Here is a 26,777-nt window from a genome sequence, read left to right as displayed (position 1 = left end):
ATGCAAGGTAAATTCACTCTTATACAATCAGTATGGTGGCAGCCCGCAGTCAGCTGCGGTGTGCGGTATGTTGTGGGGGGGACACTCACCAAAATATAGCTTCTCATGTGGATCTGTGCTCCTCGTTCCTTGTCTGTGATACGTGTTTCTGTAGTTGCCATCCCCATTATGATAGTGCCCTGTGCTTGTGTGCTGCTGGTGAGTACCAAAACTGTCTTGTAACAGTGGTAGAAATGGGCCTGGGGGTTAGTACGGTCGAGGTCTTGGAACGCATCCCAATTTGTTGCGTTGTAAAGTGGGGTCCATTTATGCGGATTTGAGTTATGCACCATTTTCCTGGAACGTGTATACAGCATAAAGCGAGGGAAACCTGTACCTGTAATAACAGGTACCAACTTAATGCACTGTAATTGGTGCTACTGTACAGTAGTGCCAGCACACGCCTTTTGGGTGATGCTTATGTGCAGAAGAATAATTCTACTGCACAGCAGCACAGCTTTTGCTGTGACACACTAATGTGCAGTAGAATTAGTCTACTGCACTTTTAGAGTCTTGTGTAGATGCACCCAAAGATAAGCATCTGCTCAGCTCTTTGAAGGTTCGAGTCTTTAACCTGTCTGAGCCTTGGAACCTCTGTAGCTCTTTATCAGTTGCTGAAGTTGCTTATAATAATATTTACTACTTGATAGCAGCGGGGTTATGAGGTTTGATTTTTTTTTAATATTTGTAAAGCACTTAGACCTTTCAACAAACAGTGCATTCATACAGTTGGACAGTAGTACTGTTGGCTTCCTCCTCGTGTGTCCTTATTACTAGGTTCAGGGACTTGGTATAGTGTGAAGTCAATCATCTGGCCTTTTGCTGATAAATCATTTGACTAGGTTATAGAGCAATATTACATAACTAAGGTATGGATTTAAAACTCCTGGAATAAAACAGGCATTGCCCTGTCTCATACTAAGGGTTTGTACTTTGAAATGATCTATTACGGTCCCTTCAGCCCTAATTTTCTGTGTTTCTCTGATTCTATGAATCTCAAATTATTTTATAAAAGTTAGTGATTTTTGCCATCAGTCCCTTCTGCCATAGGAAAGATTGTGTCCATTTTGCAGCCACAGAAGTGGAAACTCATAACTTGAAGCATAATTTCATGGGAAATTTGTGAGAGAGCTAAGACGGATTGCCTAACTGTGATCCTGTGATGTTGCCAGAAGGGCAGATTTTTGAGCCATGCTTTTTCTTCATGCCTGTCCAAGTGAAAGCACAGCAAAGGTTAACATTTTTCTACGAAGCTGCTTCTAAAATAGCTTGTACTGTAAATAGTTTGTAATCTCTTGACATAAACAACGGTATGAGCGTGACAGATGTGTGCTGAGTACCAGTTTGCCTAGAAAGCTGCCAGCCCACAGGTAGAATCGGCTTGTGTCTTCCTCTTCCAAGATAAGAAATTCACACAAAAATCTTCCTCGTGACTATTTCAGGCCAATTTCTGATTACAGACCAGCATTTCATGAATTGGAGATTTGCTTACAGATCCTTGAGGCCTCTGTTTGGGAGGCACTGAGCTGAAGCTGGCCCAGGTGGTCACAGAAAGGAGTTCGTGTTTGGGGACTTTACTATTTCTGATGTGACGCAGTGGTCTCAATCCAGCTCCTACCAAACAGGTCACACTTAGCCTCCTCCTTGGTAAGCTTAGCAGGGACCAGTGGCTGATGTCATGGGAACACTGGGTTTTCTTCTTGTCCCTACAGCAGATCCCTCCAAGTTTGGATTGAGCAGTGGTGTACCTAGGGCAGGTGAGTGGGGCCGCGGGTGCCGACTTGGGGAGGGGGCAGGAAAACAGCGTCTGACAACAACTGGAAGTGGATACTTCTGTGCATGACCCCCATACCCGGGTCCCCAGCCACGTTATTACACGTCTGGAATCGAGGCACGTCGTCCGAGCCAGAAGAAGCTTGTACTTGTCTCCGGTGGCTGACCTAGCACCTCTCACCAATGCTAAAGCCAAACTCCACAGTCTGCGAGAGAGAAAGTCGCCCATTCCATTTCGTAATCCCGTGTGCCGCATAAAGGATGAACAAAGCAGCCCAGGCTCCAAGCAAGCAAACCCTCTTTGCAAATAAATCTAGAGTCTGCTTCTAGAGGCTTGGCAAGGCTTCAAAAGACATTTGCCCACCAGAACCTCCTCTGAGAGATTGTTCTTTGTCAGAGAGGAAATGATGGGTCTGTCAGGAATCCCACCAGCAATGTAAACCCGAGGAAATGTGATCCTGTGGTCCGGGAGCGGAAGTCTCTCATGCCGAGGCTGCAGTGTACTGAGCTGGAAGGCGGTGAGAACAGATTATCAGAGCTACCATGTGGATTTATGTGTGTGGCGGGGTGGGGACTCTGCAGGGAAGGTCTCGGAGAGTTTGGTCACCCTTTCCGGTTTTGAAATCAAGGTTCAACTTCACTTTCCAAGGTACAGCTTTAGAACCAGACCAATCCCCCGCAGACAAATCTGACAGCTGCCTCGCTGTCTTTGCCTGCCCCCAGCAGCTGAACCAACCTCCTTGACTTCTGAAATAATGAGGCCCAAGTAATAATTGCCAGATGTCAAAACGTAACTCAAAAACTTGACTCACATAGTCCTTCAGGGGAATGCTTCCCAGATTAAAGTCTTTAAAACACTTAGTGACTTCTGACTCAAACTCTCACAATATGCCTACATAAATCATAAGGATCTTCCACTGAAGTCTATGGCAAAATTCCAGCTGATTTCAATGGCAGCAAGACCTAGCCCTGGTTTTAACAGGAATCCAAGGTGTCAAAACCATTCTCACATGGGCTTTATGAGCTCTTTGCAACACATACCTAGGCAGCGCATAGCGTGTACAAGCGCCCTTATTTCTCCATAGTCAAGAAAGAAGTGAAGACCAAGAGCTGGCATTTTCCAAAGGGGGCCTTGACTCTAACAAAGCAGAGTCTCACGTTTGAATGAGGCTGAGAACCACTGTATTTAAATGTTAAGGGCAAAATTCTTCTCTTGGGTACACAGCAGCATTTCCATTGCAATGGATGTGGTTACATCTGCACAAACAGGACAATTTGCTGTTACACTGTGCAACAGAAGCTATCAGACAGGGTACACAAAGCGTGCTTAAGTAGGCTCGTTTTTTAATTGCTTCCATGAATGTGACGACATTGAAGATGAGTGGTAGGGGGTCTTTCGGCTGCAGCACAGGGCTGGACACCATGGCTCAATAGCTTCCATGGTTTCATAGTTTCATAGTTTCATAGTAGCTAGAGTTGGAAGGGACCTAGGTAGATCATCTAGTCCGACCCCCTGCCTTAGCAGGAAAGAGCACCGGGGTCAGATGACCCCGGCAAGGTGCTCATCTAACTTCCTTTTAAAAATCCCCAGGCTAGGAGCCTGCACCACTTCCCCTGGAAGCTGGTTCCAGGCCCTAGCCGCCCTGACTGTGAAGTAGCGCCTCCTAATATCTAATCTAAACTTACCCTCCGCCAGTTTGTGACCGTTATTCCTGGTCACTCCTGGCAGCGCACGGGGGAACAGGGACTCCCTCAATACCTGCTGATCCCCCCTGACCAGTTTGTAGCAGGCCACAAGGTCCCCCCTTAACCTTCTCTTGTGGAGGCTAAACAGGTTCAGGTCCCGTAGCCTCTCCTCATAAGGCCTGCCCTGCTGACCCCTGATCATACGAGTGGCCCTCCTCTGAACTCTTTCCATATTGTCCACGTCCCTCTTGAAGTGTGGCGCCCAGAACTGGACGCAGTACTCCAGCTGCGGCCTGACCAGTGCCGCATAGAGGGGGAGGATCACCTCCCTGGACCTGCTCGAGATGCATCTGTGGATGCATGACAGGGTACGGTTGGCCTTCTTGACTGCCTCCCCACACTGCCGGCCCATGTTCATCGTGGAGTCAATGACGACTCCAAGATCCTTTTCCGTCTCCGTGCTGGCAAGAGGGGAGTTCCCCAACCTGTAAGTGTGGTGCCGGTTCTTCCTCCCCATGTGCAACACCTTGCACTTATCAGTGTTAAACCCCATCCTATTCTCATCCGCCCACCGTTGCAACCTGTCAAGGTCAGTTTGTAGCCTATTGCACCCTTCTAGTGCACCCACATCCCCCCACATCTTAGTGTCATCAGCAAACTTGAACAGGGTGCTTTCTACCCCCTCATCCAAGTCACTGATGAAGATGTTGAACAGTGCAGGCCCGAGGACCGAGCCCTGCGGAACCCCACTGCCCACATCCTTCCAGGTCGAGAAGAACCCATCCACTACCACCCTCTGGGTGCGGCCCTCCAACCAGTTGGCGACCCATTTGACCGTGTGGGCATCGACACCACAGTCTCCCAGCTTTTTGATGAGGACAGGGTGAGAGACAGTGTCGAAAGCCTTCCGGAAGTCCAAAAAGACTACATCCACAGCAACCCCTGCGTCTAATGATTTGGTGACCTGATCGTAAAAGGCCACCAGGTTGGTCTGACAGGACCTGCCACTGATGAACCCATGTTGGTTGCCCCTGAGCATGCATTCCCCCGCAAGGCCCTCCTGGATGTGTGCCAGGATAATTTTTTCAAAGAGCTTACCCGGGATTGAGGTAAGACTAACTGGCCTGTAATTTCCCGGGTCCTCTTTTTTTCCCTTTTTGAAGATAGGGACCACATTGGCCCTCTTCCAGTCCTCCGGCACCTCGCCAGAGCACCACGAGTGCTCATAGAGCCGCGCCAGGGGTCCCGCAATGACCTCAGCCAGTTCCTGTAGAACCCTAGGGTGAAGATCGTCCGGACCAGCGGACTTGAACACGTCCAGCCTCTCCAGAAGTACCCTAACTAACTCCTCGCTAACCCTTGGCCCAGGCGTGTCTCTCTCGGGGCCCGAGGGGGGCCCAGCAGGGAGGTGGCTGAACTGGTCCCTACTTAGGAAGACAGAGGCAAAGAAATCGTTAAATATGTTAGCTTTGTCATCTGGCGTGATGACTAAGTTGCCCATCGTGTCCTGCAGGGGCCCCACATTACCCGGGACCCTCTTTTTACCCCCTATGTATTTGAAGAAGGACTTCTTATTGTCCTTAATCCGGGAAGCTAGTCCTATCTCCAACTCTGCCTTGGCCCTCCTGACTGCCCCCCTACATCCTCGGGCGACTATAACATAGTCCTTCTTGGCGATGACCCCATCTTTCCATTGGGTATATGCCTCCCTTTTAGCAAGGAGACATTCCCGGATGCTCTTAGTGAGCCATGGGGGTTTATGTGCCCTCCTGCTCCCTTTGACCCTTGTTGGGATTACCTCCCTTTGGGCATGGAGGATCGTCTCCTTAAGGAGCAACCACTCACCTTCGACATCCGATTCCCTTCCCCTCTGGGTCCTCAGCGCTTCCCCAACGATCCTCCTTAGCTTGTTGAAGTCAGCCCTCCTAAAGTCTAGGGCTGTTCATGGTGACTAGTTCGTTTGTAGTCTTAACCAGGATCAGCTTCTGGGCCTGATTTTCAGAGAGGACTGGGCACCAGTCCTCTCTGAAAATCAGGCTCCTTAGGAAGGTATGAAGCTGAAATGTCTGAAGCACCCAAAATCCCTGATCACTTTAAGTAATCCTGACAAATTGTCTCAGTTCTTATATCTGAAAGAAATTTTTTCCACTTTTTCCTTTCCTTTCCTTTCCTTCCCTTTCCTTCTAGTTTACATTTCTTCTTCTTTTCTTTTTCTTCTTTTCTGGTATTGACTTTCTTCTGAAAACCACTAGACACGTTTACCCATGCACCTTAATGCTCGGTAGTGTTTCACTGTGCATTAAAGCATCACATAAAAAAACTGTGACATTACGGTATTGGACAGCAAAGTACTCTACTGTGCATGAAGTGTTATTAAAAAGCATGCATTAACACAACCAAATGTACATTAATTTAGTACCTCACATTGGAGGTACTAAATTTAATGCGCATTAGAAAAGGCACATTAATGCACATGTAGACGTGTCCTCTGAGAGTTGACCTCTACCTGGCCAGGATACACTGGTGCTCCTGGTAGGTCTTGCCCACATGCTCAGGATTAAATCAGTGGCCATATTTGACACCATGAAATAACTTTTCCCCAGGTCAGACCATTGCAACTTTTTTGCCTTCCTCTGTAGTGTGGGGTATGCTGCACTTCCTTGGTTCATCTGGACATACTTTACTGCACATACGACCTTTGTGGCAAGCACCTAAGGCTTTGGTGGTGCTTTTGGTTTCACCTGCTGTCTTCTAGGACACGTTGTAGCTCTCTGAAGCTCTGTTCTTTGCTCTAAAGATCCTAAGCTTGCCACAAGGTATTGGCTTTGGCATGGGAGGGCCTGGAATGGCTGCTCTTGTGGACTTCTTTGGATGAAACTTTTATTCCTTGGTTGCCTGGAGCTGCAGAGGACTGTGCTGGATGATCCAGAATCCCTTCCGGTTCTGTTACCCATATTCTTGTTTCTCGCACTGCTGCACTTTCCCTTGTACAAGTAGCATACTTTTCTGAGCCAGGTCTAAAATTGGACTGAAATGAGATTTAGGCAGAGTTTAGTCCTCCAAGCTGATGCAAATAAAGCCCACTCCGGTGGCCACAAAATCATGTATGTGGCTAGCATCTTTGGCACCTCCCATTTGGTCCGGAAAGGTCTGTAGCATCTAGACTGAGACTTGCGGTCCCGCTCAGGAGCCATCCACACTGAAAACTTGGCTGCCTAACTCCCCTTCAATCTCAGCTGTGATCCCAGATGGAGCTGGGAGATGCCTAAAACTTCAGTTTTGGAGCCATTAGGCTTGACTGTGAACACGTAGCACTGGACAGCCTGAGATTCAGTCCAAAGCCACTCTTAAATGGCATCAGTGTGGTGCTGTTGCCTACTGCTTGCTCATGAGTCTAGTGGTGATGGCACTGGAGCAGGAAGCAGAAGACCTGGGGCCTGGTCCTTCCTCAGCCTGAGGGATTCAATCCCAAATTTCCCACTTCCTGGGAGAGTTGTTTTTCTGTGAGGCTGCAGACGAGCCAGGCCTCTGTAGCCATAAGGGCATTCCCCTGGAAATGAAAGCCTGGGTTCAAGTCCCTGCCTCCAGGGTGAATTCTGGGTTTTAACCAATTGCTGTTGACTGTAAAATGTGAAACCAGCTCTGGGACAGTCCCCTGCTTTAGCCACGTCCTTTCCCTTGTGCTTGAGAACAGCTCTGGGTATTGCTGTGCTTTGCACTGCCCTCAATACTGTCAGCGCGTGGTGCACGTTGTGGCCAGGTGAGCACTGCCCATCTGGGTGCTCCAGATCCTAATCAGATGGCCTAATTTGCAGTCCTGAGTCAGATGCCCAAGCTCCAAGGAGGAGCGGCAGTTCAGAGTGGCTTGCTCTCGGTCAGGGATGCCAAATTCACCTTGTCCCCTGGAACATGGGGCTCCCATGGGCTGGGTCCAAGCTGGGGCATGTGGAAGCTTCAGCTGCTACGTCCTTTGCAAGGACCTGACATTATGTGGGCACATTGCAGCTCCAGCTCTGGCTTTTGCATGGGGCATGCAGTGACCACAATAGCTCTGGCTCCCACTATGTGCCCCTTGCTTGGGCTGCTGTTGTCACTACCACTGCCACATGCCCCATGATGTGGTCGCAGCTCTGGATCCACTGTCAGTGGCCAAAGAGATAGGGCTGTGACCACGACAATGGGCAAAGGGGCAGGAGGGCAACTGGGGTTGCAGCAGGCCACTCCTGGCACACCTTCAATGTCCAGTTGTCTGGTGGTAACCCGGCAGTCTGGATAGAGTGGCTCTGCAGACTGGATCCGACCCATAAACCGGTACGTTTGACACATCAAGTGGAGATACCTGCTACAACAATTTGAGTCTGGTCCTCTCTGCCTCTGGTTCTCCACCCGGAAAGACAAGGGTGTTGTGAGGGTTGATTCATGAGCCTGTAGAAAGTGCTTTGAAGAGTCTCCAAAGCAGTGGAAAGGGGATGTGGGAAGGTCACTGTAATGAGGAATTGCTGCTTGTGTCTTGGTAGCAATTCTCCTGTCCGAAAAAAGGAAGTAAGCAGTGAATACCCTGTAGCCTGTTTGGCAGCAAAGACATATTGTGCATTGTGTGTCATGCTGTAATTAATAGGACCTTTTAACAAATGAGGTGGGCAGTGGGGCATGGGCTGGACTTGTCCAGATGCTACACAGAGAAAATCTGAGGCTGCAATTACAGCGTGGTTCTTTCTGTTCAGATATTTTTGCCCTGTTTCGTATATTCTTATATTCTATAAGACCGGTTTCATGGGCTTTCATGCCCTCCTTCCTGTCGTTCTTCCCAGGCATCAGCCCAAAGGCCAGAAATTTGTCTGAGTAACTCAGATTATAACAAGCAAGTTGCTGTGGTTCAGAAGCCAAGTTTTGTAGGACTTTTAAATAGCTCCCTATATCTTGCCTTTGCCTGGCTGTCAAAGTTTGCTTTCAGGGCTGCCCTGAGGTCACATGCGACCTTTGAAGGCAGCGAGACAGAAGCCCTTGCACCTCTTCAAGCCAGTGACAAATATATTAAGCCTGGATATTGTTGGGCATGATACTGCCAGGCTGCACAGGTGACAGGCGAGATCTCTGCCTCTTTTCCCATCAAAAGTTGCAAGACCAGCAGCGTAGCTAGGGCTGGGTGATGTGGGCATCAGGCCTGGGGGTTGATTTTGGGGGGCTATAAGAATGGTTGCCGGTCACTGCCACCTGCCTGGTCTCTACTACCAACTCAGCCAACCCACTGCTGTTGCCCCAGGGCCAGAAACTGCTTCTTATGCTTCTGTGCAAAGTGCAAGATGGTACATTTACTTTGCAGGGGACAGCTCAAAAATCAGAGCCAAAGTGATTGAGTTGGGGTGATTTTCCAGCCTCTGACCCAGCCATCTCAGAGTCCCACTGAGTCAGGTCCTTGCAGAGGATGAATGAATAATTCCCTGGGGCTAGCTGACATACTTGGGAAGGGAATTTTTTTTTTAAAATGTGGAGTGTACCCGATTGTGCCTGGTATTTATCATAAATGTCCCTGGGGAAGGACACCTTCCTGCTCTCCCCACCCCCTCTGCTTAGCTGTCAGTGTGCTCTGCATTGCTGTTTTGGAGTAAACGGGAAACATTTCTAGCCCTTTACATCAATGGGTTTGCATGTGGCTTAGCCCCAGTGATGACAACAAGCAGATGCTATTGATTTAACGGGAACACCAGCGTTGCTCATCTCTTCCTGTCTCTTAGCACAGACCAGCCTACAGGCTTTTATCACAGACCGAGGGGGAGAATATCCACAGCAGCTGGTTCTTAATATCAGCAGCACATCCCTGAGCAGCAAGGAAGCAGCTTGCGGGCAGCGTGATAGACACTTTCCTGGCAAACGCTGACATTTGGTGCCCGCCTTTTGGAGCGGCGGTCAGTGAGAGGGTTTTCCACCTACTATTTTAACAGCACCGAAAGGAGAGTGGAACTACAGAGAAACTTTTCAGGTCACTTTTTTCAGCCAAGATACCCTTGCTGCATTCCACCTCCCCTTGCCCTCCCCCGCCCCCGCTTCTTACTGCCTGCATAGTCTTGAATAGTTTTTCTCCATCCTCATACCTGTGTCTATTGCCTCATGGGGCAATGAGTGGCGTAGTGGATGTGAGTTTGTAAAGGGCTACAAGCTCCAATGCTCTCTATGGATGCAAGGAATTGCATTATAAAATGCATCACTCTATCTCAGTGCATTTAGGAGAGTGCATAGCTATTCAAACGGTCAGCATGGTGAAGGACCATAGGCGACTAGGACAGGAAGGGACTGCAAAGTCATCTAATCTGGCTCCCTGCGCAAGGCAGGTTCCTCCGTGATGAAATCATCCCAGCCACGTGTCTGTCCAATCTGGTTTGTAAAACTTCCAAGGATGGAGATTCCCCAGTTTCTCTAGGCACCTCTTCCAATGCCTGGTCACCCTCAGTTGGAAAGCTCCTCATCATCTCCAACCTCAGTTTCCCCTGCTGCAGCTTGAGGCCGTTGCTCCTAGTCCTGTCCCTTGCAGCCACGGAGAAAAGCCCATCTCCACTAAGATGCTTAAATGAGAGTTGCTCCTTGTTCTGTCATCTTCCCCTGCTGGGAGCTGAGCAGTCACGGCCCTTTAGCCTCTTGTTCCCACATGTTGTGAAACTAGCTGCACCGAAGCAAGGGGATTGCGTCACGTTTGCAATGCTGACTCCTCATTCATTTCCCTTGCCACTTGGTAAGAGCCCAAGTTCAACCCTGTTTATCGCAGCGGCAAGGATCCATGTCTTCGAAAGTGTGGTTTATTATTTCTGCCAATTTGTTGCTTCCTTCCCAAGATGGGGCACTTACTCTTCAATTAGCAAGGCCAGGGGAGGGACACTCTGAAGTGCTTTGGGTTAGAGTACAAGGCAGTCGAGGGGAAAGAGACTTAACGGCGGGAGTCTACTACAGACCTCCCAACCAAGGGGAAGACCTTGACCAGGATTTCTTGGCTCAGCTCACAGAGGTAGTGAAAGCTAAGGATGTGGTAGGCTTGGGGGACCTGAACTTCCCAGACATCTGCTGGGAAGAGCAGTCAGCCGGGTCTGACCGCTCACGTAGGTTCTTGGCCAGAGTGCGGGACCTCCATCTAACCCCGGAGGTGCACGGCCCCACCGGGGAGACGCCTTGTGGGACCTCGTCCTGGCCACGGGTGATGACCTGGTGAGGGGGCTGCGGGTGCTCGACCCCCTGGGCGACAGCGGTCATCGCCTGCTGGGATTCACCATCCAGCGCAAGGTAGCAAAGGCCTGCAGCAAGGCAGTGGCCCTAGATTTTAAGAGGGCAAACTTCAACGAGCTAAGGAGGATAGTTGGGGAAGCGCTGAGATCCCAGAGGGGAGGGGAGCCAGGTGTCCAAGGTGAGTGGTCACTCCTTAAGGAGACAATCCTCCAAGCCCAAAGGAAGGTAATCCCAATGAGGATCAAAGGGAGCAGGAGAGCACACAAGCCTCTGTGGCTCACCAAAAGCATGCGGGAATGTCTCCTTGCTAAAAAGGAGGCTTACACCCAGTGGAAAGAAGGGGTCCTCACCAAGGTGGACTATTCTGTAGTTGCTTGGGGTTGTAGGGGGGTAGTCAGGAAGGCCAAGGTGGAGATGGAATTGGGACTGGCTTCCCAGATTAAGGACAACAAGAAGTCCTTTTTTAAATACGTAGGGGGTAAAAAGAAGGTCCCGGGTAATGTGTGGCCCTTGCAGGACACGTTGGGGAATTTGGTTGTCACACCAGACGGCAAAGCTAACATGTTTAACGATTTCTTTGCCTCCGTCTTCCTAAGTAGGGACCAGAACAGCCACCTCCCTGCTGGGCCCCGCTCGGGCCCCGGGGGAGGCACACCTGGGCCACGGGTTAGCGAGGATTTAGTTAGGGAGCTTCTGGAGGGGTTGGATGTATTCAAGTCAGCTGGCCCGGACGATCTCCACCCCAGAGTCCTAAAGGAACTGGCCGAGGTCATTGCAAGTCCCCTGGCACGGCTGTACGAGCACTCGTGGTGCTCTGGTGAGGTACTGGAGGACTGGAAGAGGGCCAACGTGGTCCCCATCTTCAAAAAAGGCAGGAAGGAGGACCTGGGAAACTATAGGCCGGTTAGTCTTACCTCCATCCTAGGCAAGCTGTTTGAGAAAATTATTCTGGCACACATCCAGGAGGGGCCAGCAGGGGACTGCATGCTTAGGGGCAACCAGCACGGGTTCATCAGTGGCAGGTCCTGTCAGACCCACTTGGCAGGCTTCTACGATCAGATTACCAGATCGTTAGATGCAGGGGGAGCAGTGGACATCGTCTTCCTGGACTTCCGGAAGGCTTTTGACACTGTCTCTCACCCCGTTCTCATTAAGAAACTGGGGGCTGTGGTGTTGACACCCACACAGTCAGATGTGTCGCCAACTGGCTGGAGGACCGCACCCAGAGGGTGGTGGTGGATGGGTCATGTTCGACCTGGAAGGACATGGGCAGTGGGGTCCCCCGGGGCTCGGTCCTCGGGCCTGCACTGTTCAACATCTTCATCAGTGACTTGGACAAGGGGGTAAAAAGCACCTGTTCAAATCTGCTGATGACACTAAGATGTGGGGGGATGTGGGCACACTGGAAGGATGCAAGAGGCTACAATCAGACCTAGCCAGGTTACAGGGGTGGGCGGACGAGAATAGGATGGGATTCAACACCGACAAGTGCAAGGTGCTGCACCTGGGGAGGAACAACGAGCACCACACCTACAGGCTGGGGAACTCCCTTCTCGTCAGCACGGAGGCAGAAAGGGATCTGGGGGTCATCATTGACTCCAAGATGAACACAGGCCGGCAGTGTGGGGAGGCAGTTGGGAAGGCCGACCGCACCTTGTCCTGCATCCACAGATGCATCTCGAGCAGGTCCAGGGAGGTGACCCTCCCCCTCTGTGCGGCACTGGTCAGGCCGCAGCCGGAGTACTGCGTCCAGTTCTGGGCACCGCACTTCAGGAGGGATGTGGACAGCATGGAGAGGGTGCAGAGGAGGCCACTCGCATGGTCGGGGGCAGCAGGGCAGGCCCTATGAGGAGAGGCGCCGGGACCTGAACCTGTTCAGCCTCCACAGGAGAAGGCCGAGGGGGGATCTAGTGGCCTGTTACAAACTAGTCAGGGGGGATCAGCAGGCACTGGGGGAGTCCCTGTTCCTCCGAGCACCGCCAGGAGTGACCAGGAATAACGGTCACAAGCTGGCAGAGGGTAGGTTTAGGTTAGATATCAGGAGGCGCGACTTCACGGTCCGGGCGGCTGAGATCTGGACCCAGCTTCCAAGAGAAGTGGTGCTGGCTCCTGCCCTGGGGGGGTTTAAGAGGAGGTTGGATGAACACCTTGCTGGGGTCGTTTGACCCCAGTACTCTTCCCTGCCACGGCAGGGGGTCGGACTCGATGATCTCCTCAGGTCCCTTCCAACCCTACTAACTATGAAACTATGAACTCTCAAGGATTGGTTGATACTTGAACACGGACAGTCCTGAAAATAGGAAAGGGTTTATGAGTCAGTTTGGGGTAGATTGTTCTATTCCCCACACCACTATAATACTTGAATAATTTAATACAATATGTACATCTTGTCTGTTCCCTTGTCAGGGCAAGGGTCTTTCCCTGGTCTATTATCCATTTTTTTCTCATTATAAGCCATGGCTTGGCCCTCCTGATGATCACATTGGAGTGCCTTGTCACTGTTAAAAAAATGACACTAGTAGCCTCTCTTTTTGTTTCTTCTTGGCCCATAAGAAAAAGTGCTTGCTTCGGTTAGAAATGCAAAAATCTAGAACCCTTGGTTCAGAGGTGATACCTTTTATTAGACCGACCAAAACTGAAAAAACAAATGTATTTTTCTGCAAGCTTTTAGACTCACATGCCCTTCCTCAATCTCAGGGAAAGTTGGTAAAAAGTCCCCATATGTAGGAAATAAACTTCATTTTTGCACACGGCTACCAACTACATCCCTGATTAGCTTAGAGGATTGTTCAAAGCTTGGAAGAGACAAGAGTGACCACAAAATGAGCCACCTGTGGACAGGGTAGGGTGGCCATCATAGAGGACAGTCCAGTTGTCCTCTATTGATATGAAACCTGACAATTTTATGTCCTCTGTTTCTCTTTAGGAGAAAAATAGAGGACATAAAGGCATCCGGTTTCATATCAACAGAGGATAGAGAACACCTGGACTGTCGTCTGTGATGGCCACCATAGGACTGGGTGATGGCTTCACAGGTCCTATGTTTGACACTCCTGACGTGTTACACTCTGGTCTCGGGACGCTCTGGGGGCTTGCAAAGTGCTTCGAAACAGTTATGGTCAAAGGGTCTATTACTAGCTCATGTGTTGCTTCAGCATTAAAAACATCAAACCATAGAAAATGAGGGTGGGCAGGACCTCAGGAGGTCACATCTAGCCCAACCCCCTGCTCAAGACAGGACCAGCCCCAACTACATCAACCCACCCAAGGCTTTGTCTAGCTGGGTCTTCAAGGCCTCCAAGGATGGAGACTGCACCGCCTCTCTGGGTCACATGTTCCAGTGCTTTACTTCCCTCCTAGTGAAAAAGTTTCTTTCTGATATCCAACCTCAACTTCCCTTGCTGCAGCTTGAGCCCATTGCTCCTTGTCCTGTCATCTGCCCCCACTGAGACCAGTCCAGCTCCATCCTCTTTGCAACCCCCTGCAGGGAGGTGAAGGCTGCTATTCAATCCCTACCTTGGTCTTCTCTTCTGCAAACTAAATCAGCCCATTTCCCTCAGCCTCTCCTCACCAGTCATGTCCCCCAGTCCCCAACCATTTTCACTGGACTCTCTCCAATGTGTCCACATCCTTTCTGTAGTGGGGAGCCCACAGCTGGACACAGGACTCCAGATGTGACCTCCCCAGTGCTGAATAAAGGGAAGAATCACATCCTTCAACCTGCCTGCGACGCTCCTACCACTGCAACCCAGTGTGCCCTTCTTGGCAACACGGGCACACTGCTGGCTCAAATGGAGGCAAATTCTGCTTCCAGCAGCCCCTTGAAGTCATCACTTACCTATAGCCAGACATTTCACCTGCATGTTATTCCTGTGTCCATAAATTGGGACCTGTGGGGACCTACACTGTGGAGGAGGCCTCTGTAGGGGGGGAGGGGATTAATTATGTGGCTACTAGATTTTTAAAAGGTCTCTTTGGAAATGTTGAGCACATTAAGCTTGTTCCCAGTTTATTTGGCAAGGCCTCCATCTCATCCTATTGCCTAACACGGAGGGGAGAAAAAGAATGACTCAAGGCTTTTCCTGCTTCCTGCCTATAAAGAAGGCATTTGCTGAGTTTGGAGGAGTGTTTGTAACCACATCTCAGGTTTTCATTAGAGTCTTGAGTGACAGGATGACACATGGCGACAGGAGAAAAAGTATGGAAGTTTCCTGAACTTAACATCCAAGTCACACTCAGCACAGCTTGGCCATGTCCCTTTGGGAGTGAACTCAGGGTTCTGTGAACAAATGCCACCCACTTCAGCCCAGCTGACAGTAGCTAGTTGGCTTGACAGTCCCAGCAGAGATAGGTTTAATGGCCTGGGTGACTTGAATTGTATAAAGGTTTCTTAGGGTACAGATCAGGGCATGGTATCTAGCGCAGGAAGGTTGTGCTGTAACTGCCTTGGGTGGAACGGGATCTGGGGATTGGCACTATGGCTCATTTTTCCAGCAATGTCCACAATAAATATGACCGAATCCCACCCTAGCTACTTCAAAGCTGGTCCCTTATATTCGATGACTCTGCTGTCTCTCTCTCTTTTTTTTTTTTAAATAGAAATGAAATGGTTTTTTTGTTTCTGTTACAGTTTTTCGTAGCAATAAGGCTGCACACAGACGTTGCATTTGTCCTGGGAGAAATCATTTCATGCCAGGAGAAAGTGCAGTCATGCCCGTTGTCCCAGGAGAAATCCTTAACAGGTTCATGGGTTAAGAAGTACTAATGGTTATCCTGGGACATCACAAATTGCGTCTGAACGGTTGTCCTGGGATTGCATCAAAGAAGCAATGGCAGATTCAGCCGCTCGGTGAACCCTGATTCGAACGGCGATGTGGGTACACGCCCGGTCCCGGGACATTTCTGTTCCGGGACAAACACAGAGACCGCTTGTCCAGGGATAAATGCAGTGTCAGTTCATAGCCTAAACGCCTTGACTGGATTATCGCTTGTCTTTGCAGCTCTTTGTGTTCTGCCATGGGCTCCTGCAGCTCTTCCAGCTCTCTCTCTCTGGCTATCTGAAGAGCTCCATTTCCACCATCGAGAAGCGGTATGGCATGTCCAGCCAAACGTCAGGATTGCTGGCTTCCTTCAACGAGGTGATGCTTGCTTTATTCAAATGTCTCTTCATCTTCCAGTCATGCAAGTCTCCCTGTACTTGCGCGTGTCCCGGGTAATACATAAGCAGCTTCTCGATCGGTCTCTTGCTGCAGGTTGGAAACACGCTGCTGATCGTCTTCGTGAGCTACTTTGGCAGCCGCGTGCACAGGCCCCGGTTCATAGGCTGCGGCGCTCTCCTGGTTTCCCTGGCCGGGTTGCTCATCTCGCTTCCTCACTTCATAACTGAGCCCTACAAATATGACAAGTCCGTTGCCAGTAGGTACTCTAGATGTCTGTCCCTCTTACAGATTAGGGAAAGGAAGAGAGCTTTTCACGGAGAATCCTTGCCTGAAAAGCATAAGGGGTTAGAGACTGATACCAAGACAGCAATTGCTGAATTTTTGTTTTCTGATAATTAAAATGTATTGGCCCCAAGGGGTGAATATTGACTGAGGGGGGCTGCATATTGACTATCTAATGCCAAATGTATGATTAGCTCTGTATGGACAGCCCAGCTGGCAGTAAGGAGTTGACTTGTTGGTCCCAGCAGAGATGGGTGTAAAGGCCCTGGCGATTTGACTACTCTCTGGGCTGTAAACAGGTCCCTTAAGGTGGGGATCAGGGCACTCCTGCTGTCTTACGGCGGTGCCCTCCTTGCTAGGCTACAGGGTCAGGCAGCTTTTTGGCCTGCAGCCCTTGCATCCCTTTCTGCTCAGAGGGCCAGTGTCATCAGGAGGAATGGGGATTGCCTTCAGGCTTGCCAAGACATGCTCTTGGAAAGTGAAAAATAAGGGGTCAAACCCCATCGGGGTCAGGAAGGACCTCTACCCTTGATCTGCCCCTTTATTGGGCAAGAAATGGGTGTTATCTCTCTCCTCCTCGTAAGCATCTTCCCAGGGTGGGGTAGAATCTGGAAATGGCTAAGTTGCGTGAAGTGCAGCCATGGGGTCAGGCGCACCTTTTTGCGCAGCATTTCCAGTTGCCTGCCTGTGATAAACCAAAAATGCCTGATCGTGCAGAGATCAGGCTTTGAGTTTTATTCCCTCCCACCACCATTATTTCTTGATTATAGGGATTGAAATCTTATTTCAAGATAAATCTATTATTATTTTATGACTAGTTCCTTATGATATCTATATCTTTTTTTATCTCCATTACAGTACAGAGTAACTCCATCAAAGCCAGACAAATGAAATCAGATGCTTTAACTGGATTTGATTTTTATCCCTTGAATTTTCTAAAACACAATAGCTGCCAGTCTTATCAGCAGCATCAGCTTGGTTTCATGCCATATTTTGTATCATAATTATTTTTCATAACCCAGCTAATGTGTTTGTGTTGCGTTGCTGATCGGCTGGCTTAGGTTTGTTCATATATAGCTGTTAAATTAAGGCCGCGCGTTCGTTTGATGTACAGGTAGGTGCATGCTGTTTTTTTCTGCTGGTTATTATTGAATAGGTGAGAGATTTGGATTTTGATAGCAAATTCTTTTGTCTGTGCAAGTCATGAAACCTCTCTTGCTCCCTGGGGAGGTGAGGGGGTTATCGAAAGCAGAAGGTAGCCCATTGTTTTAGTTATGTAAATGGTATATGGCTCCGGAGAGCCTTCAAGAACCAGTTTCCAGACTGCAGGATTGTGGGAAGCCCGAAGGACTTCTCAACTTCTGTACTTGGAGTGGAAGGAGAAGGCAATGGGGATGTCTCCACCACGTGTTCCAGAGAGGAGCATCCTTGACTGTGCCCCACTGACCTGGCACATGGCAACCCTGGAAAAGTGGGGGTGGACGCTGCTGCAGGGGTGCTTCTCAAATATCTGAGACAGAGGTCATGAGAATAGCTGTGACGACTTCCCAGGGACGACTTCACCATTGCGCTTCCTAGTTTGGCTCTTGACAGCAGGAATGGGTGGGTGGGATGTGCCCAGTGGCCTGCTTTCCAGGGACCGTCAGGACATCCTGTAGACATAGCCCGTCCTCCTGCACCCCACTGGGCTGGGCACCTGGGCAGGGGCACAAGGAAAGGAAGGTGCTTGGGAAAGCTAAACATCATGCTCTGGGGAGCATGGGGAGGGATTAATCCTCCTATGACCATGCCCCATAGCCTGTCCCCAGTGCTGTGCACTGCCTTTGGTTTAGGAGGTCGCCAGGTGGAGCAGCGCAGGATGCTTGAATACATTTGCTGTGTAGACCTGGCCTCAGCTGCCCCGTGGGGCAGTGGCCTCTTGATTGCCCTGGATTCACAGCTGTACCTAAGTGTTACACAGGGATAAGGGGCAGCCTTCAGTCTACGTGGCATTTCTCATGGCTGTGTCGCCAGCAGTTGCCCAGTGCTAGCAGCCGGGAGCATTCAGAGACGTTTCATTTGCTCCTGCAGGTTTCTTCAGCAATAAGACGGATATCTGTCAGCCTGATGCTTTGGGGCACAACGGGCTTCTTGCCGACGAGACCTGCACACCGCACACGGAGAAGGAAAACCGAATGGTCCTGCTAATTATGTTTCTCGGGCAGGCTTTGCTGGGCATCGGAGTGGTCCCCATCCAGCCCTTCGGCATCTCTTACATTGATGATTTTGCCAGTGAGAGAAACTCCCCTCTCTATTTAGGTAGGACTAGAAATGAGTCCCAGCAGAGCAAGGGAGGGAACCAGGAGGGGCCTTGGGGTGAGGGGTCAGCTCAGTAGGAGGTTTGCAAGAACGGGCCTTTAGAGTTCAAGTGCATTTATTTTTACCGACATCAGACTAATTCCAGTAAGTGCTGTAAATTCCTGAAACGGAGTCTGAAAGGAATAAATGCAGAAGAGAATTGGTTTTTAGATGTGTTTGTTCATTTTATCAGTACTTCTCATGAGAGAGCTTCCTGGTGCAAGATGAAGGAGAGGCAATAAACTAAGGTATGACAGTGATTTATTGAAAGGCTTGACCCATGTGTTAAGGTGAGCAGTGCCAGCATACGTCTCGACTGACTTCTTTGAGCATGAAGGATTTATTTCACCGGGGTCCCTTTTGTCGCTACATGTTCCCCAGCGTGTGAGAGTTAGCAACAGGCGCAGAAACGAGTGACAAGAATGATCGAGGGTCTGCAAAAACTCTCCAGTGAAGACAGACTGAAGAGCAGTCTTGTTTGCCTTAGAAAGGAAACAGAGAAAAGTATATAAACTAATAAATCAGTTAGAAGAGGCAGATAAGACTCCCATAGTGCCTGAGCAAAGGTTGGCCAATTCAATTGCAAGTCAACCCTGATGGAAGGACACTTTTTTTCATTTGACCCATTGTTAGACTGTGAAACTCACTGCTACACAAAGTCATCCAGAGCCAAATACAGATTGGGCATTTGTACAGAGTACAACACTGAATTATAATGAATTGCAACTGTGATTTGAGGGATTATTACATCTCATATTATTCCCCTCTATTCTGCACTGGGGAGGCCACATCTGGAGTCCTGTGTCCAGCTGTGGGCCCCCCACTACAGAAGGGATGTGGGTACATTGGAGAGAGTCCAGCAGAGGGCAATGAAAATGGTTCAGGAACTGGGGGACAGGACTTGTGAAGAGAGGAGGAGGGAGCCGGGAGGATTTAGCCTACAGAAGAGAAGAACAAGGGGGATGGAATAGCAGGCTTCACCTCCCTGCAGGGGGCTGCAAAGAGGATGGAGCTGGGCTGGTCTCAGTGGGAGCAGATGACAGGACAAGGAGCAATGGGCTCAAGCTGCAGCAAGGGAAGTTGAGGTTAGATATTAGGAAAAACTTTTTCACTAGGAGGGTGGTGAAGCACTGGAACATGTGACCCAGAGAGGTGGTGCAGTCTCCATCCTTGGAGGGTTTGAAGCCCTGGCTAGACAAAGCCTTGGGTGGGATGATGTAGTTGGGGCTGGTCCTGCTTTGAGCAGGGGGTTGGACTACATGTGACCTCCTGAGCTCCCTTCAACCCTCAATGTCTATGAATTTAAACCAGTTTCTAAATATTAAAAACAGATATGATCTAATAGGGGAAGCATATCTGGCTACACCTGGGTTTTCTCTCCGAACATCTGGAACTGGCCACTGTCAGGGACAAGGTACTGGGCTAGATACCCTGCTGGAAGTGTTGTCAGGGCACCAAGTTCATGTGGCATAAATTGAGGTGGTTGTTCTTGGCAGCTGCTGCTTGGCTCTGGATCTCCCTTCCTCTTGAGACCCACCAGAGCCTGAGCCTGGACTTCTTTTGGAAGCATTGTAAGAACTTCCTACTTGGGCAGACATTTAGCAAAGAGTCAGGCTGAGATGTTATTTAGGGGGGTGTCTCTGTTTTAGGTTGATATTTTAGTTCTGTTTTCAGTGGCTTTGTTCTCTTATCACTCTCCTGTTTTTCACATTGTTCTGTTCTCTTATTTTAAGCTGCCCTGAGCTCTTGTTGCAAAGGGTGACATAGAAGCAAATAGAGTAGGAGTCTTATCTAGCCTGGCCAGTGCGTATGTTTGCACACATCCTGCCCCCAATGTGCTTTTCTTTCCAAAGCTGAACACCCTTCTGAATAGAAACCTCTTTTTTCTCTTTCAGGGATCCTCTTTGCTGTGACTGTTATCGGCCCCGGGGTAGCGTTCATGTTGGGATCGGCTATGTTGCGTTTCTACGTGGACTTTGACAAACTTTCCAAAGGTGACTTGAGGCAGCGTCCAAAAATCGCCGCGCGTTGCATGAGTATGGGCGGGTGAGAGTAAAAGAGAAACAGAAGGTGTACATTTGAGTTGGGAAGGACGGGAACTCCTTTGTTACTTAAGGCGATGTTATCTTAATTGCTGTGGGCTAGCAATCTCATGCCAAAGAGGCAGAAAGGATTTGAAGCGTAGCATGATGCTGTTTACAAGACATGTTGTCAAGTGAAGCAAAGCCCTGCTTCCTCCCTGTCTGCTGACACACTTCATAGCTGTTGTTTCCCAAATGCCTTAATGAGGCGTCCTGTAATCATTCAGCTAGACGCGTCCTGGGTTCATTGATCTCGAGCAGGTACAGTAAGCGCAGCTGTGGAATTCCCCAAGGAAATGGGTTTTCCTATCTGACTCCTCAGGTCACAGGCTAATATGGAGGGAGTCTCACTAAGCAGGGCCGTTGCAGGAATCCCAGGTTTTGCCCGTGCCTCCTCAAAAACACACACGCCTGCATTGCTACCGTCCCGTTGCAGAAAAACCTGCAACTTGTGTGGACGGCTCGAGGATTGAGCTCTTAAGTTGGCTAAGGAACCAAGGTCGAGAGCAGCCTTGAATTGAGGGACTGCCACTGCCAGCAGTCATTCCAGTAGTGATGCCCGGCTTTACATGCCATGCTCACGAGATTTGCACCTTGGTACTTATGATTCTCTTTTGCTACCTCTCATGACGAGCTGCCCAGTTACGAATGCTTCATCCTGTGCTGTGGATGGGGAGAAGGAGCAATGCAAGCGGAAGAGGTGATTGGGAAAAAGATGAGCGAAAAAACCCTAGATCAGAGGTTTTCAGGCTTTTTTCGGGAGTGTACCTCTTCTGGTGGGTACCCCTCCTGGACTGCACCCTCTTCCGGATGCAGAGCAGGGGCTGGGTCCGGTCGGCACATGGGTGGTGGGGGAGCAGCATGCGGCAGCGGTGCAGACTGCTGGACGGCGGCAGTGGCCCCATCCCCTGCGCTGCCACATCCCACGTACCCCCGGGGTAGACGTACCCTGGTTGACAACCTTTGCCCTAGGTAACAGGAAGAGCAAAGGGAAGGAAAAGATGGGTAAAAGAGGGGGAAAGTAGAGAGAAGAGGAAAAACAGGAGGGAAAGAAAGGCATGGGGATCGTCCTTCAAAGCTTTCCTGTAAGAGCTGGCAGGGAGCCTGTCAGCACAAGGAATATCTGACAGCACAGGGCAAAACGTGGGACCGCTTCAGCAAGTGGAGACGCGTGACGATGCCCCATCCCAACGGAAACAGCCCTGCAAACGCAGCGGGGGGGTGGGGGCTGCAGAAAATCCAGAGCGCGAACAAAGCTGCCGTCCCAAGGAAAAGCAGCCCGAGGGGAAGCTGGTCTGCAGACGAAAAGCAGCAAACCTTGGCAGTCTCCAGTCATGGGCCTGGCAAGCTCCCTGGGACCTGCAACGCAGCTCATGAGAAGCTGTCTGGGCTCGAGAAGTTACATAATCCTGGCCTGAAAACAGAAGAGGATTTTTCAGAGCTGGGAATGCATACCTTGCACAATTCTTGCACTTCAGGAAAACACCGCTGAGAGAAGCTCCCCAGCACTAAGAGCAGACGGCATCAACGTCCGGGGAGCAGGATGAGAAGTGGGTAGTTTGTGCTAGAAATATAAGAGATCCTGGCTCTTCCTTTTGTTTCTGGCATTTTAGTGCATTGGAAGCATGGGTTTCATGAGACACTTTCTCATCTGGATTTAGGATGCTTCCAGGAGTTGCAGTATCATCTGTCCTTAGCCTTCATTTTCCAATATCTTCTGTCCTTAGCCTTAGCTTTCCAGTGGCCACATCCACATGAGATACTTATTGCACAGTGCCTCGTTACTACTGTGCATTAGCACTGCACGGCACGTGTCGCGACCTGACGCTACTGTGCGGCAGTTAGGAGCTGCTGCACAGTCAGCATCCCCAGGAAGTTGTGCGGGGGTGCTACCACACAGTCATTCAGTGCTTGGGTATGCAAGTATTAAATGATTGTGCAGTAACAACTGCGCAGTCCACATCTCACGTACACACAACCAGGATCATCTATCTGGCAGCCTTAGACGCCGCATGTTATCTGGAGAGATTGCACACCCCTCCTGCCCTTTGAAAATGAATCCTGATGGCCTCTGTTAAGATCATCGCCCCCCTTTTTCTAGCAGTGCTGCACAAAAAAGGTCTTTCCCTTTTTCTCTTACCAATCTCGACAACAGTTGTACCTTCGTCAGTCGGGCGGGCTGGTCCTCTTATCCTGCCACGCCGGTGCCCCTTTGGAGCGAGAGCAGGAATTCAGCCGTATCATCAGCTTCAAGAACAGGCGCAACAACACCACTGCTTCGTCGAGACTTGTTGGCACCTGATGCAGCGCCGGGTGCTGGCTGTACCGTGCTGCAAGCAGTCACGTGGGTCTGAGTCCGGCTTGTCCACAGACCCGTTCTTCAGGGATGCTTGTAGCCCAAAAAAGGCCGCAGGTGGAGTGTCGGGCATTGCAAAGGTGTGGGAAGCCCCGAAAGCTCGACTGGCCCTACAAGAAAGGGGCACCCTGAATGATGGTGTGAAAGCTAGCTTGACACAAACGCAGTCTAGCCAAGACTCTCAACTTCTATTCCCCTTGGACCATTATTTGTGGTCCACTGTCCCTGCCAACTCTGCTCCCTGCTTTTGGAGCGGCTACTGCTGGTGCATCGCACACCCATGGGTTAGACCGTACGACAAAGGAGGGGAAGGAAGAGCTGAACCCATGTCACTAGGCCCCAGGAGAGGGGTCACCCACTCAACCAATAGGAGAGGACGAGAAAGCAGGGAACTGCTAGAGGAACCAATGAGATGAGCAGCTGCCACGGCCTCGTGAATATTCAACGTTCAGGGGATAGGTGGTAACCACAATGACACCCCTGTGGAAGGTCTCCAGAGTCTCGGGCAGTCTCGGGGGTTATGTGGGGTGGAGGTGCCACTCCAAAACCTTTACACCTTTTTATTTGATGTCCCTGGAGCAGGAGAAATCTTCTGCAGTTTCTTCCGGGCTCCAGTAATACTGCGCAGACTTTCCTCAGCCCGCAGCTGCTTTAACTGGATCCTGCGTCATCGCTGTCACTGGACAGACATCAAAAGCTAAATCCTGAAGGGAGGAATCAATGGTTCTTTTCAAGCACAATCCCACCCACCCCCCCTTTATTTTTTTTTTGCTTCCATTTTTATTGCCTCAGAACCCAGACAGAAACCGTCCTGCCTGAGCGATGCCTCTCTATTAAACGCATTACCTTTAGATACCGGTTTTTGCACTGATGGACTCTCAAGTTCTTCACGAACTACAGACACCGCAGATCAAAGAAATGCACCCACCTCTGGGATAAGGGCAGCAGCCAACGGACAAGCAGCAGCTCACGTGCAAGGAGAGAAGGGACATTTGGAGCAAGGACACCGGGGTTGTCTGTGCCCACGCAGAGGAGACAGAGCTTTCCATTTATTCTACTCCAGAAGATCCTTGGCTGGTGACTCCATGATATTCAACCTCGGGAGGATGAAGAGTTGGGCCAGTAATTAGCAGGCTTAGAGTCTCCTATTCAAAAAGTCTGCAGACCATGCTTAGATGGTCTGAGTTAGGGGTGGCCAACCTGTGGCATGGGCATGCGGTGGACGGAGGAGGGGACAGGCAGCACAGCAGTAGGGCAGAAAGCAGAGCAGCAGACCATGCAGGGAGCACAGGGCAGGGAGCAGAAAGCAGAGCATCAGATTGGGCTAGAAGCAGAACAGTAAATCGAGCAGGGAGCACAGGGAAGGAAGTAGAAAGCAGAGCAGCACATTGGGCAGACAGCAGAGCAGCAGATGAAGCAGGGAGCACAGGGAAGGAAGTAGAAAGCAGAGCAGCAGATTGGGCAGGGAACGGAAAGCAGAGCAGCAGCTTTGCCAGGGGAAGGGGGTCCGAGTGGCACAGAGGGAGGTTACAGGGATAATGTGTGGCACACCTGCCAAAAAGGTTGACCTCCACTGGATTAGATGATCCAATCTGATATGAGGGATCCCATATTTGAATCATGTTCTGTACTGTAATAGCTAGCCGGCACAGAAAAACAAAGGCATGTAGGAGATCCTGCTCATCCTTTTATAAGTAGTACCGTATCTAATCACAGGACTCCCATGATACTTAGAAATACTTGTTGGTTAGAAATTATCCCATTCGGAAATTTGCATTCTGGCTTCTGAATGTCGTGTTTTTTATGCCCTCACCGCAGCGGGTGTTTTCTTTGGCAGGTCCTGCTGCTACTGCAAAGGAAAGGGGGAAATATTCCAAATACTCTCTCTGGTGAGGCAGCTAGAGAGACAGGGTTCATTAAAGCTGGAGAGAAAAGCAGAAGAGGGAGCAAAGAATGGGAGCTACCAAAGGATTTTAGTCAAACGAGTGCATATGGGTCTGTATGTTGGAAAGGGAGTGTTATGCCGTTGTCGGAGCAGCAGCAGCCTGCAAGGCAGGACACCTGGGTTCAGCTCCTGCATTGCTGCGAGAGAGAGGCCGAGTCTTTAGAGCTAAAACAATCAAGTCTGAGTGTCTAAAGTCTGGCACCAAAAACAACATTTAACCACGCACAATCCTTGCCCAGATCTTAGCATCCTAGGGAAGCAGGGCTGGAAGGGACCTCGTGAGGTCATCTAATGCAGCCCCCCAACTCGACCAACCCAGCCACGCGTCTGTCCAGCCTGCTCCTGAAAACGTCCAGGGATGGAGATTGCACGATTTCTTAAGAAAGTGTTTTCCCTGCTAGGGGACCTTGCTGTGGTGCGCTTGAGCGGGCACTCCTGACTTTTTGCAGAAGTTGGATCAGTCTTTAATCAAGATCGTCATAATGGGCACCTCCTTTCCCACTGGCAGTCACATAATATCCCTGCACAAACTGCAGCCATTGCTTATTGGTAGCTCGATACTGGAAAAGCATTTTTGGGGCTATCGGTGCTTTTATTACTGGTTAGCAGGTGGAAAACAAGGAAAAGCTAAAGTCTTGTATAAGGCGGCTTTTGGTGGACCGCTAACTGGTACAGCGTAGCCCTCCAGTGATCCATGGACCACAGTCTGGGAGCCCCTGCATGAACCTAGCTGGTTAGGTTCAGAGGGTGACATCCAGTGCAAACCACTTGCTGTCACCTTGTGATGTAGAAGGTGGCAGGACAGTTAGGTCCTTTAGTCCTTGTCATCTGTGTTTCTACTCCGTTTTTATCTTTTTGTGTTCCAGAGGAAATCCAGCTCACCAACCAGGATCCCCGGTGGGTTGGCGCCTGGTGGCTTGGCTTCCTGGTTGCAGCCAGCCTTGTGGCCCTATCCGCCATCCCTTATTTCTTCTTCCCAAGGGAGATGCCTAAAGAGGTAAGAATGGGATTTGCAGCTGCACAAATTGTTCAGCTGATTGAACCGGTTCCATAAACAGGAGTTCACCTCCGTCCCCTACTCGACAAGTTCAGTCCGAATCGAGGTGTCTGTGGGGCTGCTGGGTCTGAGGTGTGAGCGAGAACATCCTGAGGCTTTGTAGGGGTACGTGGGGCCAATGCCAGGTAAGATATATAGGATGGATTGTATCATGCTACAAAGATGATGCTGTCTGTGTGCCACCTGCCTCTTCCCCTCCCTGCTTTGGGCCTGTTGGAGATGGCTTCAAGCTGGGAGACCCAAACCCAAACTTCTCCAAAGAACAAAGGGTTATGATTTGGGGGGTCAGACTCTTTTTCAGCTTTGCAAGCCCTCCCATCTCAGAACCAATATGGTAAGGGGAGTCCAGCTTGGCCACGGGTTGGCCTCGTTGCAACTGCCCTGGTCCTTCCTGCTGTGAAAAATCCCTCCTTTTGTAAATGAAAACACAAAGCAATGTGGGCAGCTTAGTAGGTGCCACTCCTGCGTCTGCAGAGGTCTACCCAGATAACAAACCAAAGCAGCAGCTCCTGGACTGTGCCATCTCATTTTCACAAGGACATGAGTGGTAGCATTAGTGCTTTCCCAAATTTCCAGGCACTGCACTATCTCCTGGTACATAAGATGCTCTGCAGGTTAAGCTGCCGAGGTAGTTCTCATGTAAAGGCTAATTGTGCAATCTTACATAACCCCGGGGACACTAGCATGACTGGCTGTTGCTGCACCCCAGACGTGACTGCGTTTCAGTGATGGGTAAAATTATCCCTTGATTCATACCAACATGAGGAACACTCCTTGAGCCCCTGACGGGGCGGTGTAAGCGCGTCCTCGGGTGGTTTGAAAACGTCCTTGAAAAACCCAACTGTTTATC

The 26,777-nt window shown here is 50.1% G+C and overlaps 1 protein-coding gene across 4 annotated transcripts in view; it reads left to right on the top strand.

Annotated features, from left to right (window-relative positions):
* Positions 1-26,777, top strand: part of SLCO2B1 (solute carrier organic anion transporter family member 2B1) — a 160,435-nt gene that overhangs the window by 66,238 nt on the left and 67,420 nt on the right. For 3 of the 4 annotated variants that reach the window (XM_090030908.1, XM_090030907.1, XM_090030906.1), the window contains exons 3-7: positions 15,711-15,848; positions 15,963-16,125; positions 18,222-18,449; positions 20,384-20,482; positions 25,737-25,867. In XM_090030908.1, coding sequence (XP_089887034.1) covers positions 15,711-15,848; positions 15,963-16,125; positions 18,222-18,449; positions 20,384-20,482; positions 25,737-25,867 — 759 coding nt within the window. The remainder of the gene's footprint in view (positions 1-15,710; positions 15,849-15,962; positions 16,126-18,221; positions 18,450-20,383; positions 20,483-25,736; positions 25,868-26,777) is intronic. The other variant, XM_090030909.1, reaches the window with a different exon arrangement.

This window comes from Crocodylus siamensis, chromosome 1, assembly GCF_052110815.1.
Source record: "Crocodylus siamensis isolate JL-2025a chromosome 1, ASM5211081v1, whole genome shotgun sequence".
Taxonomy (NCBI): domain Eukaryota; kingdom Metazoa; phylum Chordata; order Crocodylia; family Crocodylidae; genus Crocodylus; species Crocodylus siamensis.
This window is presented reverse-complemented; position numbering and strand designations above follow the sequence as displayed.